At 35.7% G+C, this 15442-nt stretch overlaps 2 protein-coding genes across 13 annotated transcripts in view; one reads left to right on the forward strand and one right to left on the reverse strand.

Moving 5' to 3' along the window:
* Positions 1-2803, forward strand: part of LOC124299009 (calcitonin gene-related peptide type 1 receptor-like) — a 161644-nt gene extending 158841 nt beyond the window's left edge. For 9 of the 10 annotated variants that reach the window (XM_046751807.1, XM_046751804.1, XM_046751808.1 and 6 more), the window contains one exon: positions 310-2803. In XM_046751807.1, coding sequence (XP_046607763.1) covers positions 310-486 — 177 coding nt within the window. In that variant the 3' untranslated portion in view covers positions 487-2803. Of the gene's footprint in view, positions 1-290 lie in introns of all 10 variants that reach the window. The other variant, XM_046751810.1, reaches the window with a different exon arrangement.
* The window catches only part of LOC124298999 (transmembrane protein 19-like), a 39563-nt gene extending 33254 nt beyond the window's left edge, over positions 1-6309 (reverse strand). The window contains exons 1-7 of one of the 3 annotated variants that reach the window (XM_046751786.1): positions 5790-6308; positions 5338-5448; positions 4955-5242; positions 4515-4619; positions 4051-4266; positions 3726-3917; positions 3126-3341 (exon numbers count right to left, since the gene is read on the reverse strand). In XM_046751786.1, the coding sequence (XP_046607742.1) occupies positions 3763-3917; positions 4051-4266; positions 4515-4619; positions 4955-5242; positions 5338-5448; positions 5790-5940 (1026 nt within the window). In that variant the 5' untranslated portion in view covers positions 5941-6308 and the 3' untranslated portion in view covers positions 3126-3341; positions 3726-3762. Of the gene's footprint in view, positions 1-3125; positions 3918-4050; positions 4267-4514; positions 4620-4954; positions 5243-5337; positions 5449-5789 lie in introns of those variants that run through there. The other 2 variants (XM_046751784.1, XR_006906921.1) reach the window with 2 other exon arrangements.
* Positions 6310-15442: the final 9133 nt, after the last annotated feature.

Here is a 15442-nt window from a genome sequence, read left to right on the forward strand (position 1 = left end):
GATTGTAAGTAAGCCAATCGACGTGGCCAAGTTTTTCTAACTCGCTCGCACGTTTTTCACGTAACCGCACAGTGCTAATTTTTGTACGGTTTTAATCAAATGACAATCAGTCAACGTGATTAACAGAACTGACAATGACGCGCGGGGTTTCTCCAGCCCCGCGTTTCCTCGACGTTTAAATTTCGGGAAATTGTATCGGTGATTCGTTCGAAGGGGTGATCGATCGTCGTCCGTATCGTGCCAATGGCATCGCCCGAGTCGAGTCCATTTTGGGGTGTTGACTGTTTCAGTTTGTCCGATCGACCGCAGGTCCGATGGCGGGAGAGGAGAAGGTGTGACTATCAGTCGGCGGCGGGGGTGGATCCGCAGGAGTCCGCGGGATCCAGCACGGCCGCCGCGCGTCGAGGAAGTAGCAACCACCTCCAGGTTCTCATAAAACGCAACGACTCGGCGAACGACTTCAACCAATACCAGAGCCAGTGCTGATTACTACCCAACGGACGGCTGACTAAGATCGAGAGGGATTTATAATTGCCTGTGGCGCTGGATCACCCTAGCTTAACTCTCAACCCTCTCCTTCCCAATCATGATCGCTGAATTATTTTGAAACCCCAACGTTGAGACGTGCTTTTATTGTCGCCCAAATCACTTTGTCCCCAGTCCAATATTATCGTTACAGTTACAGTTGACAAAAATTCACTTCGTTAAAACTGTGGGGTTTCGAACTCAAATACAGCTCTCTAAATTTAAATCAGAGAAATTCCGATAATTCCCGGTTATAAGTGTACCGCTGGAAAAAATCAGTACACGTACACTGACGATTCGGTCACTTTTCATCGATATTTCAATGATTTTCAGTCTACACACACTGATTTTTACCAGTGGTATACTTGTAACTGATTCGTGTTTAGAGAGCGTGCGGCAGGATTTCGAAAGCTCAAATTCACGTACATGCGACAAATCGATTACGTGTCTACGTATGTATGTCTAATATTACATAGCCAGGTCGGAATCACAGAATTTGTATTTTGAGTTTCTCAGGTCAGATATTGCGGCATTGGGGTGTACATTTCTTATATACCTACGTTCTGTTACACGTTATACGTAATCGTTTGAAAATAACGAACTAGCATTTTATAACAATCAAGTTGCATTTATATTGTCGAATTATAATCATGTGTTATCGTTATGTATTTTTCTATACCGAAAATAAGTCACGCAATTTCCGAAAAAATCAGCTCAAATTCCTATTTTCCAATAAAAATTTCATCATATTTAAACGGTAATACTGCAGTCCAGAAACTGAGAGACGATATAGTTTTCGATTCATCTAAAAACGAAGTATAATCTGAGTGAATGAATTCGATTCGATTCTGGTGTAAGGTACTTATTACATGATATGTTGCTAATCATACTGTTGATTCTAATTAAGGTGGATTATACGGATCATCAAAGGGTATAGTGACATTATAGGGAAGACCGAGGCGAAATGGAGCACTTAGGGAAATAACATGGTTATATACTGATTCTATCGACATCTTTCTATTCCTGCAGCTTACTCAGAGCAAAGGGAATTACTCCACTTTCTAAGCTGCCAACAAAGAATATTCCTTTTATTTTGAAATAAGTGAGAATTTTTTAAAAGAAATGTTAACAAAATTTGACGTTCCATTTTTTACCTGATCTCTCCTATAATTTCGTGCTCAATTACGATTTCTTGTCTACAGTATAGTGAAAGAGAATAAGTAAATACATAAATAAATAAATATATAAACAAATGAAAATAGGCTTTGAATACGAACTGTACAAAGTAAATATAATTATTTTTTTTCACCGGTATCAACACATTCATCGACTGTAAAATCCTGCACTAAAGGATCGAAGCACCGTATTTTGGCTACACGTTCCTGAAAATTTAATATTTTTAAATGGCGGAACGATACCTCAAGTTTTTCTCGTCATGTTTGGCAAGTTGACTGTTTAGTTCGCAGACTTTGAACTTTCATTCACATTCGTTATCGTGAAGTTCTTGAAAAATTTGCCCATAAATAGAGCAGTAGCTAGAAAACGGTGTATCTATCTACCTTACACACTGTATCAAATTCAGCTTTAGAACAATTCGCTATGTCAAAGATTCCGTACTCGTCATATCACTAAAAATATAGAGATTATAACAAAAAAAAGGAATTTTTATACAGAATGAAGTAAATTTATTATATATAAAATTATATATCTTTCATATAATTATATACGTAAAAACAAAAAAAAAAAAAAAAAAAGAAATGAGAAAAACCTAACAATAATGTTAAAAGAACAAATCAACGAAACTACGCATGTTATACATATATAGGAATATATCTGGTGTACTAATGAGGTGTATTGTTATAAAAATAAAATTATAACTACCCATAATTACTAATAATGATATCATAATTATCAATCGAACACATCACGATCGCTGCAGAAAATAATGAACGAAAATGAAAACAAAGATGGCAGTCTACTTAAGAGAGGGAAATCTGCTTTGGCCTGGGTAACCATTAGACCAAATTTACCTTATTGGTTCGTTATCGTGGTGTGATAATTACAACGTGGACATAAAATAAAATACACAAACAAGAAAAATAACTGTAAAATAAACAAATCAATGTTTTTAGCCTGTATATCTTTCTGTACAGCACAAAGTAATACGTGTAAATAACTTTGTATACTTAAAATGGGGGGAAAAGAAAAAAAAGAATAAAATACAAAATAAATACAACTGTCTGTAAACTAAACATGTGCACATATTATTCCGACATATAATATTGAATGTCAAGTAAGTAATTTGTCACACAATATAGCTGTACGAAATAAATATGACCGTTGTTCTCCAAAATGGAATGTTCATCTTTTATTATCCCGTTTCATTCATCTACTAGACTTTATCGAACTGTCATTTTAGTTGTCAGGTAATGCATGTTATGGCACATTGCCCAGAGCAGTTTTTTTTACTTGTTATTGTCTCGCATTAAACACCGTTCTACTTTGAATATAATCATGAGACATACGCTTTGCTATTACTTATCACACGCTACCTTTTTTTTATAACAACTGATGAGTTTGTTGAGGCAAAAATATCCAAATAGAAAATGAAAAATAGTTTATTTCGTCCACGTATTCAAGGCTACACGAATATTTTTTACAATCATTTTTCAGGGAGTCTGTTGCTGCCGATTTAATGATTATATACGCAAGAATGGTTAAGAATACAATATGACGTTTCATCGATATTATCCTCGAACAACGCTGCCTGCAGCTTAATCAATAGTTTGCAACGGCTGTTGATCATAATTATATGCCTGTTTTAATTTCAACATTATTCCATCATTACAACGTATGTCGAGGTGAATACGCACGTTGGTTATTTACTAGACGTGTATAATGTAGGTATTTTTATCCAGTTAAATATAAAACAGCTGCATTTAAAACTTTTCTAACAAACTTTTGGTCTGAATAATTCTCAAAAAATGTTATTTGATATCGCAAGTACCAGACATAAACTTTTGAACATTAAGTTGTTCTGTCCGCACTTTTTCTACCACAAGCATAATTAAAATTTTGTGTCCATGTTTATACAGAGCATATGACCAATGAAACTTGGAAATGAAAGCATGAATAAAGAAATTAATAAAGTTAGTTTCATCTTTGCCAAAGATGAATAAACCTTGTATTATTATACGTACCAGACTTATGTTCCAAGCATAAATTATTTCCCTGACATCAAGGCCAAAAGAGATTCGCCAATCTTGGAAGAGTCAGAGCCATTACTATGCTCGATAAAAGATTGACACTATGATTATCAAAGACTTGCCTACCACTAATATGCTTCACACCTTTCCCAGGGCGTTCCACAACTTTGCCAGTCTCATCTAAGCCTGCTCACGGAAAATGTAACGAAAAACGAAAATAAAGAAAATATAACTCAAACTGAAATTTTTCTATCTCCTCTTGATTTTGTCGCTTAGTTTGCTTCCACTTTTCCACATTACGTAACACATGAATACTCACCCGAATACTGCAGAGTGGCTCCTAGAATAGAATCAAGTACGCTGCCTGCGAGACCAGCATAACCACCAGCAATAATGATTGGCCATTGGGGTGCAGCCAGTTGCAGTACGACTGTGTCTACAGTGTATAATACTGCAACATAATTGAATAGCCCTACGACTAGGCCACCCGCTAGAGACATCAAAAGCCCAATCCAAGTAACACCACCATTAGTACCTGTATTTGAATATATTTCCATTAATGAAGGAAATAAGGTTGACGCCAAGTTGAGAGTAGTAATAATTTTCAGACTTGAATGTTTCGCCTGTTAAATGAAACTCCAATTAGGTATATCCTGTTTGAACTAATGTAAGTAAACATATTTCGATGTGTTTCAACTTAGAATAAACAATTCCTGAAGAGCGCGTTTATCCTAAGATAAATTAAATATCTTCCAGGTAAACCGATTCAACAGTGAAAAAAACCTTTAGGAACTCTCTCCCTTGTGGTGATCAAAAATGGTTCCGAATCCCCGATCACAGTACCAAGTTCCGATGCCCATGTATCACCATTGCAACAGGCAAAGGCACCTGAAAAAAAAGTTTCTATATCAAACAAATCCTTCTCTATGTGCAACTTACGATTTGAACAGATACCAGTCTTCACGAACTTGCTGAAGTCTGTGAATCTTCAACAGAATAAATGAAAAATAAGCAATATCTCAGCTTGATGTAAGAATAATTTCAAGGCTACCGTAGTTTGCTCTCACTTAATTTGCTAGTTTAAAGAAACTCGATCATAAACTACGTATCTAAACAAACATGACCAGGTTTCAGCGGACTGCTTGAACTTGGAAATACTTTGAAGGTGATGTGTGATTACATTCGCTAAGATGAAACTAAAGTGAGTACAGGACAATACATACCTAATATTCCAACCGATAGCCAGGAACTCCTATAATCTTTTGCAAAATCGATTGGCCGTTCTCCACATCCAACGTCCAATAAGTATAGCAACGCTAATTGGGTTGCCATTCCTCCATTGCATAAAACTTGTATCCAATTCCTTTGACCACCTTCCTTAAATTCTTCCTCCAATTTTTTCTTTTTATCAGATCGAAACTTGGTGGCTTTCGAAGAAGTGAAAAAAAATGCTATCAAACAAGCGATGTGCGTGTAACTTGTAATGCTGAGAATAAATCCTGTGAACAATCCTGCACAAAATACATGAGATAACTACATAAAGGTCGTAAACTTGGGAAAAACAACTCAATTCATTGAATCCAGACACGCGGACAAAATATTTTACCTAGAAAAGCTCCGCTGAAATCCAAACTTTTCCGCTTGAGACCCCAACCAGCAAAAAGTATTGGGATTACAACTGCAGTCAGCCATCTCCAAGGAGAAATGACAGATTGTCCTATCAAAAAAAGATGGCATAGATTTATTGAGAATTTGTGTAAGCATCTAAATTGTAACATTCCTAGAGCCAGTTAAAGTTGAATATTTTTGATGTTACAGTAAAGCATATTGTACTATTACAAAAAGAAACTTATAAACAAATTATATTTAGGTGACTTGAAATTCACAGATATTGAAGCTGATACAAAAAAATATCTACATGCCTCGCAAATTGGAAAATCAAGTGTTTCAGATCGAAGAAAGTCACCCCTAATTGTCGCTTGTAGAAAATATATTCTATACTGCGCGAAAACTATGTAGAAAGCCTAACAGGCTCGAATTAACTATGCAAAATATTACCGTCGGTATGTTGTTCGACATCTGGTGTCAAGAACGAGTAAATCACATTAACGATCCAGAATAGCATAGAAATTGGTATAGCAAAGGCACATAGCAAAACTGGCATTAAGACCCTCGTTTTCCCGTCATTGTTTTTCTGACTTGCTACCATTTTGGCGAGAAATTATCATAATTCGAGGAACAGCCTCCTCGATTTACGTTTAATTTATAGTTTCGTTGTACCTTCAACTAAATCTGTTAATCTAACAATAATTCTGTCACAGTTCAGCCAAGACTAGGTTAACAATTTCAAATTCACAGCAGCTAAACTTATAACCAAGGTAAAGAACGACGGCTATAATCGTGGACGAGATAATCAAGCCGCAACGTAGTAAAAGTACGTGTCAGATATACAGCTCTTTAATACGCCGCTTATTCGTTACAATTACTACGCTGCAATATTGACATTGCAAATGATTAACCGTCGTGATTGACCATTTCAACGTAGAGATTCCGCGGCTGCCTGCGTGACAGTCAGTGTTGCCAACGCTCAATTCAAAAGCGCAATCATTAATCAAGGTACATTTTCTTGTGCGGCAAACAGCTGAATGCAGCATGCTCCGAGTGGTCAATCCACCAAAATCACCAATCGGTGGCGTCTCACGCCTCGTGATTTTGGTGAATCGACCAATCCGAGCATGCTGCATCCAGCTGTTTCCTGCGCATGAAAATGTACCTTCAGACGAAGTGAGTGCGAGGTGCACACTATTGCCGACGATTTTGTGGCATCCAATAACGAGGAAAAAGTTTTTAGAACTAATTTTCGGCCTAATTTCAGCTCAGTGGATAACTCAGAACGTATTTAACATGGCGAAATGCCACCGTAGTGGTCGTAAAGAAATAAATCACAAATATATTAACAAATGATGTTGTTGCAGCAAGACTGATTGGGAACAAAATTGACTGGAAAATTTTCATTGGCTAACATTATACAAACGCTTCACCATCCGCAACGAATAAACCAATCGCGTCATTCTTACACAATAATACTCAAAATACTTAAACTAATGTTCGTAACAGAAGTTACGTCAAGAATACTCGGGATGCATCGAAAATACGAACTGACGTAATTCCAACGTGACTTTTATTACTAAGATCGAAATCAATTTCTGCTACAATCCTTATAATTGTCAACAGACCCATGATAAGTCCTGAAAAATTCGAATTGGAATGTGCCATGAAAAATTATATAGGTCAGGGAACATTTCACCTCAAAAAAGATAAACTGCCAAGCCGCCTGAGATGAGATATTTCTCCAATCAGTAATTTTACACATCTGAATTCGATTTTGGTAGGATTTATTAAGGCTTTATTAACTATTCCGGAAATCGTAGCAGAAATCGCTTCAGATGGTAGTAAAAAAAGTTTCATCGGAAATGCAATTATAGATTTGATCAGCAGGAACAGACAAAAGATTTGAATATCTGGAACAGTCAAAAAGTTTGATTAGCTGAAACAGTCAAAAGGTCTGATCAACTGAAAAAGTCAAAATATTTGTTTACCTCGAATGGACAAAAGATTTGATTAGCTGAAACAATCTAAAAATTTGATTAGCTGAAACAGACAAAAGGATTGGTCAACTGAAACAGATAAAAGGTTTGGTTACCTGAAATAGTCAAAAGTTATAATTAACTGAAACAATCAAAAGATATGATATGAAAAAGTTTGGTTAGCTGAAACAGACAAAAGGTTTCGTTATGTGAAACAGACAAAAGATTTGATTAGCTAAAATGGACGAAGTTACGATTAGCACAAAGACAAAAGTGCATTCACCGACAAAAACTGTGTCAAGCCCAACGTCAACATTCATGAAAAGTCTTCTACTCTATTATTACTATGATTGAAGAGAAAATTATGCATTTCTTGAATCAAAATCAATTGTCTACCTGGAATTATTGAAATGAATATTTTGTTCGAGTGAAGACTGAATATTTCTCGGTATACTTTTAAAAAAAAGTTAGCTCATCGTCTTGTAACAATAAACAAGAAAAACAGAAAAAAACATTTTTTTTTTTACTATATCCACATGTTTTATAAATACTTACGACAAGATTCTTCACTATCACTATACACTCCGCGATTTCTATCACCGTAAATTTACCGCTGGCTTGCAAATGCCACGCGTTCTCTCAGAACCTAAGGGTATCAAGTCTACGCTCAATAGGTGTGGTCAATTTCAACTTGAAAACTCAGTTGCAGGTAAGAAAATTGACTGAAAAGCTGAAGGCTTAACATATCGAGAGTGCTTTACTTTTCGATATACCGTTTGCGAAATCGCTAAGCAAAAAGCGCGATCGATCGACTCGTATTATCCGGGTGGCCACAATTTTGCTAAAATATAATTCGTTGACTTTCGTCGCCAATCATCGCATAAAAAGCGCGTCTGATTCCTGTGATTAATCTACGCGCAAAAAGGCGCGACCGATTAACCTGTCAAAAAACCTTAGAAATCTAGGATTTGTCGTAAAATTCTATAGAAACCCAATCCGCATCTGCGTCTTTTTGAATTCGACACATTGCGATGCGGATTGTTCTTCCGAGATGCGAGTCAAGTCCGGGAGGGAGGTTGGAGCACATGCATTATTGTGTGGCGTGACGGTCGGCGGTCCTCTTCAACGCGACGTCTTCGAGCTCAGCATCTCGTCTCATCCAGCGTACCACGGAGCGCGATAGATGGTCCAGAGATGCGTTTTGCCCATTCAGACGATCACAGAGATCAAATGAATGAACTAATTATCGATAATGACTAAGTAATTTAAATGAATAACAACTGCAAAATGATTGCAGAGTGACAAGAAACGAGAAATTGAGCCTCGTTAAAATTTGAAAGGTCACTAATAGTTCGGAGACTCTTATATTCGAGTCTTTTACGTGTTTCTGGAGAAAAATCACTGTGATCATTTGACGCTGTGGATTACAAAAGTTAGTAACATCGCGGTACCTCGCGACCTTCCTACCCTCGCCTGATTCCCAACAAAACCACCCAACGGAAATGTTGAAAAAAAGATTCACACGCAAATCTGCACCAAGCCCCGCGACGGATCCCACAACGACTACCTACCTACCCGATCACCTATATTCGTTCTAAACGACTTTTCATTCTTTCCAACACACATCATTCTTCCTCATTTGCGCCGTGGTCACTGTCACTTACTTTTTCATTGGTTGCCTGTGGGGAGCAAAATGTTTTTGTACCGTAGTCAGCGGCAATACTATTTTAGTCATTACTGGCTGACTATCGGTACATCAACCTTTCGTAAGATGGATTAAAAACATCCTGTATGCTAATCAGCATTTTTCGAACCGATCTAAGCCTGTACTTGTTCAATAGTTGCTGGGTACTAAGAAATTGAAGATGATGCAAGATATATCATGCAAGTTGATACGTTACGTTCCTCCAGACTTTAAAATGCTATCGATTAAACAATCGGTGGCATACTTGTTCAAGCCTCAGGTGTATCCACCACTTAAACAACATCATTGGAAAATTCAACCGTAGCTATAAGGTAATTATATCTGTAGCTAAACACAATTTGTTTTCGCGCATGTCGAGTAAGAGATGGTGACCTGTCGCGATGCTCATTCCATTTTCAGCAACGTGCAAAATTTTCTAACTTTGAGTGACTATGGTAAAATAGATTAACTGTAACAAAAAAAAAATGCACCAGCTTAAAGTCAAGCACCGTTGCGATCACGAATGAGCCTATCCATGCAGCTAAGATATTGAAGATTTGTGTAACCATTGTTACCGCCACGCCACGTGATGGAGGAGTCCCAGGGAAATACACCTGTAACCCAAACACATGCAAACTCACCAACGTTGCTGGTTAAGGGAGAAGTTACTCGGATGTCTCTGCTCAACTCTGAAAAAACGAAAACAGAAGCTCAAATTGATTGATCAAACTAGATCTTCAGTTCTGAAATAAATTATTATTATTGTCTACTTCCATATTTATTCGCGACATATTACGGAATGACAAAAATTAGGTTTCAAATGTACCACATTGAATTATCAAACAATAATTAAGACAAGTTTTCTTACCTGCTTAGGGTTGCTCCACACTTTACATGTATAGCATCATGTTGCCGTAGCATCTCAGGTTGTATGGCGGTGACACACTTTTCATACTACAACAAGAATGCAATTAAATATTACTCGCACAATGTACATGGATCAAATTTCAGGTCAATGCATTGCATGTGTTAAAATAAGTTATTTGAATGATATTTCAGTGGTTTCTGAGTTATTTACAAATGAACTGCCAAAATTAATACTAGAGGGTTAATAAAATAAGCGCAGGTATTGAATATACGCATAAAATTAGTGAGAAATTGAAATCATGCTCAATTAAAAGGGATATGGTAATCAAAAATCATATCGAATATGTACCTTTCAGTTTAATTCAATGCATAGCAGGTGATTTAATTTTCAGTTTGTTGTCGGAGATCGATTGATTCGGTTACGTCTTTCGGATCATCGCTTTTTGTTAACAGTACTGCAACATAGTGTGCCCCTGTTAACAGGTGAGATATAACGACATTTTAGTAGTATTTGTTTTGCAAAATCAATATACAAGATGTTGAAAAATTACTATATTTTTTCTAAATATAATGAAAGACTGAATACCAATCAATTTCAATTAACTGACAAATTTCTCATATTGATAGTAGCCCAACGGTATAATCAAGAGTGATCTCAAATGTGTACCTGTTTTCAATATAGTCTTGCACAAAATTACGACTTGTTCAGCTTCTGCATTTTGATTTTAAACACATATTGCCGGGATCACTTGGTGCGGGTATTCGCTAACTTCGATCATTCTTGCAGTAGTTCAATTCTGTAATCAAATGAAGGACAAAACCATAACATTTTGTTAATATTTGATCGGATTCAACATCCATATACTCAATGCTTAAACACATACAATTTTGGTTTGTAGATAATGTGTTATGCCAAGTATTGGAAAATCTTAGCAATTACATAAACAAATGACAAATGATTAGGATTGCTTTATACCTATTGTTTATATGTAACAAATTCAACAATTCCACTATGGATTGATGTCTTCCAAGATTTATTGACAGGGCCTTTCAATCTAGATAATCACCAATGCCAATCAACATTGCTGGAGTTTCTTTCTGCAACCAGATGAAATAATACAATATTTTGCTAGTACTTAATTCATCTTCAATAACGATTTGAACAGCATTCAAAATTCACCATAGTTATCCTAAACATAATAGGTACAATACTGTTCATAAGTTCGGGATCACTTTCCAAATTTTCTATCAGGTCAAAAAATTAGATATCTCAGCCAAAAAAGGCGCATAAAAATTTTCTAGATCGCATTTAAAAATATAAAAACTCAGCTTCATTATCGTTTTTTGCAACATCCTCTACGACCTTTTTAGCACTCACTAGGTGATGTTAAACATGTCGTTTTCTCGCGATTTTCATACGTTCATAAAGTCGCGCACAACTTTTTGGGAAATAGCAATAGGAATTATTTCTCAGGACTTTCAAAGAGGGCTTTCAATTATGACCCCTTCAAAATAAAATAATAAAACTTTTTTTGCCCTTGACATTTAATTTTAAACCTCATAGTTCTCGAATAACGATGAATTTTCCAAAAACTGAAGTACGTTACAGAAAATTACGTAACTTTGCGGAAAAAAAATTGCAAGCATAAAAAAAAACGGAATTAAGGCTGAATCTCGCCCCTTAGAAAGTCCTTGGGAGAAATAATTCCTATTGCTATTTTCCAAAAAGTTACCCAGTAAACATGAGCCGGTTAAAATGTGGTTGAAGAAACGTTAAGGTCGTATAATTATGGTATAGGTAGAAAATATTACCGTGTTCGATATACGGTAATTTTTCAGTAAAATATTAATCGTTGTCTCTCCACAAATATTATACGATTTTCATTACACGTACATTTGAACAACGGTTTCTAGACTAATAATCAACGTTTTGTTTACTAGTTCAATTGCTAATTTAAATTCGTTAAAAACCGGTATATTTATAGATATTAAAATACAAATTTTCTACGTTTCATCGTCAACGTTTTGTTGTAGTAAGCGAGATTCGTAGTATAAACGTGTGGTAAAACCGTTTATATTTCTAGTCCTATGAACAGTTAATATACATGTTTTATTCCTTCACCGGCAACACAAGTTTAACGTTTCATTCACTGCTTTTCTACAACATTTAAACAACGGTTTCTAGACTAATAATCAACGTTTTGTTTACTAGCTCAATTGTCAATTTAAATTCGTTAAAAATCGGTATATTTGTAGGTATTAAAATACAAAATTTCTGCCTTCCATCATCAACGTTTTATTGTGGTAAGCGAGATCCGTAGTATAAACGTGTGGTAAAATCCATTATATTTCTAGTCTCATGAACAGCTAATATACATATTTTATTCCTTCACCAGTAACACAAGTTTAACGTTTCGTATAGTTACCATACCTTGCCAATATGTTCTCATTAATTGTTTAATAATTAAGTCAATACACTTTTGATCTACTGATCACATGTAATACGTGAAAATTACGTCGTACATAGACTTGTCATATCGATACACAGAATTATATACCTACTCGGGCCGAAACGTAAACAAGATTTGTTTCGTACCTTTCTGACCTTCATATCCAAGAATACTACCCTTTTCAACATAGTGAGGGCAGGAATCAACTTTTACATCATTTACTTACATATTGCGATGTTTGAATTTGGAACTATAATCATTATATTCAAGTTTTTCTCATGTTAGCAGTGACTAAAATTCAACGTTTTGTTATCCTCCTCAGCACGTTTTTCTGATTACCTTAAATTTTGTAAACAACTGGTCATTCGATTTCCAATCTTTTTTTTCATTCGATAAACTAGTAAGTATCATCAAAAATATGAAAAAATTCAGGTGACATAACACTAGAAGTGATAATTTTATTCTACGTAATATTGTAAAGTAGAACTATATGTTACCTCCATTTTTTCAAATTCTTTTCCTTGTGTTATTGTTAATTCCCCAACATAGGAAAAAAAGTTGAAAAATCGATGAACAGATTTTTTTACAAAGGTCACCAAGAAATTACGTAGTTGAGCATATAAGTGCATCCCTTCGCGGCGTCTTTATTAATTGTAAAACATACGTTTTCCTATACCATAATGTATATATTGGAATAACCCATGCTAGGAAAGCGAGTGGCCGTAGATGAAACTCGTGTACCATGGATGTTACATATACGTATAATGAGCGCATGTATCAAACGACAAGCGGTCGCGAAGAATCGAGAATGTCCTAGCGTGAAATACTCGCGCCTCTTCTTCTGCCTCTGATTGGCTCGCTAGGTCAGCGTGTTGTAACTCGTACGGTTCCTGCACGCTGAGAGCCGAGGACGACGCGCCAGAATGCCCCCCCCCCCCCACCACCGTTCGCGAAGGCTCTCAGCTCACGCGATCAGTGAATCAGTCTAATTTGACCAACTTCCGAGGTCAGTGCACGTCCGTGTTTATGTGAGCCTTCATAAGCTGGTAAGTACAAATGTATTTTCTATTTGGAAAAATTTATCACGATGATTCAATACAGACGAAAATGACAATACAGGCGTAAATAACCTGACAATAAAAAGAAGAAACAAATACTTTGTGATTGCGTCGTACTTGCTTTTGAACGTCGCCGAAAGGATGTAGGCACAATAGAATTGCTTGTAGATAATGCTATAAGAAGCATGTCTATGGTATGGAATATATACTGATTGCAAATAGAAGCCGCAGATATTTATTGTTAGCTTCATTCTTACTTGTGCAGGCATCGTTTTTCTTTTATAAGGTTATCCAGTGAAATAGATCGCTAACACATACGTATCATGTACGAATGAACGATCATTTAGTGGCTGCATCTTTTCCCAATAAACACACAGTGGTTGAAATGATATATAATAGACCTGTCAAGACACGTTGAGAGAACGTTGAAATGGCACATAAAGATTATTCTACCTAGAATACAGGTGTTAAATACTATGTATTTTCAGGTATTTGACGGATTAGCAGTGATATCGAGGAAGTGAATGCTCCAGCTGCGGTCGAATAATAATTAAAACTTATGCGTACTGCGTACCTAGACAACGCTTTCTATAGCGTCTGTGTTCTTTTTTGAAATAATGTGCCAATACTTTTTATTATTTTACTTTGTCAGGATTGTGATTTTTTACCTAGTCCCGAGATGAAAGTTAACAATTTTCCTCGTTAGGGTATAATCATTGTATGATTATTTTGTTTCATGTTTTATTTGTTATCAAACCTCTTGTATCGGATATAAGTTTTTGTTTGTTCATGTTTACTTAATTTTACTATTTGCTATACTTCTATACTCTTGTGAGTACATCTGTACAATTGAGGTATGCGTATATGTAAAAGACTGTATGTTTATTTATACATCCCAGTCAACATTCACACAGTTACATCGTTGGCATAATAAAATGTCCGCATCAACGATACAGACAAACTGGTATATAAAAAACTACTATTATGTTTCTGATACATTGTTAAAGCGGATATTTCGATACGTGTGCAATGTAACTATTGTCATTGTTGCCTTGGATGAAAGTACCTTATAATAAATATATATCATGTTTCGCAAAGGTGTGTGCTTTATCTTATTTAGTTGTCCTGTATTTCTCATAAGAATACATAGGTGTGGATGTAAAATAATTAATATCATTTAATCGGTGCAAGTTACCATTACTGAAATGGCTAAGAATGTGAGCGTTGCTGTATCATCTAACCCCTGAGATAAGTCCATATTGACCATACAAGAAGCTTTTAACAGCTTGTGTATTAATATAGTACATGAAAAATTATACCGAAAACATATTCTCAAGTTGGTTGTTACACGTTTATCGGAACCGCGTGATATTCGATTAAGTGTATTCAATTAAACGTATAATAATTGTTTACGGATATCGTTTTTACGTTAAATCAACACACATTAAGTACGTGTATTATTATAAAAAAAATTTTCCAATGAACACGCTTATTAAACGTGTTTGAACCACGAAAAATGGTGGCTATAACAGGTATATATTAAACGTCTACGTTAACATTTAAATTGCGTTCTTTCATACTTGTTTCATTACGTTTCTGAAAACCGTAATTTCGACGTTTACTTCAACCGTGGAATATCCAGATCATAATCACTAACAGAAAACGTTGATGAGCGCAGTAGAAAAAACCTATATCAGGGCGGACATTTTTCACGAGAAAAAACGTATGTGCTGAACGATTATTCAACTATATACAACGTTATTTTTCGACGAATTTCTTACGATTTATTTACCAGCAATGTTTATTGGGTACGCACGATTTTATGAAAGTATGAAAATTGCGAAAAAACATGTTCAACATCATTTATGAGTGCTAAAAAGATCGTAGAAGACATTGAACAAAACGATAAAGTAGCTGATTCTTTCTATTTTCAAACGCAACCCGGAACATTTATCTACGCCTTTTTTGCCTGAGATATCGAACTTTTCGTTTCGATCGAAAATTTGAAGAGTGATCCCTAATTTATGAACGTTACTGTATGAGTAATCAAGAACAGTTGACGATT

Source organism: Neodiprion virginianus, chromosome 2 (assembly GCF_021901495.1).
Source record: "Neodiprion virginianus isolate iyNeoVirg1 chromosome 2, iyNeoVirg1.1, whole genome shotgun sequence".
NCBI lineage: Eukaryota > Metazoa > Arthropoda > Insecta > Hymenoptera > Diprionidae > Neodiprion > Neodiprion virginianus.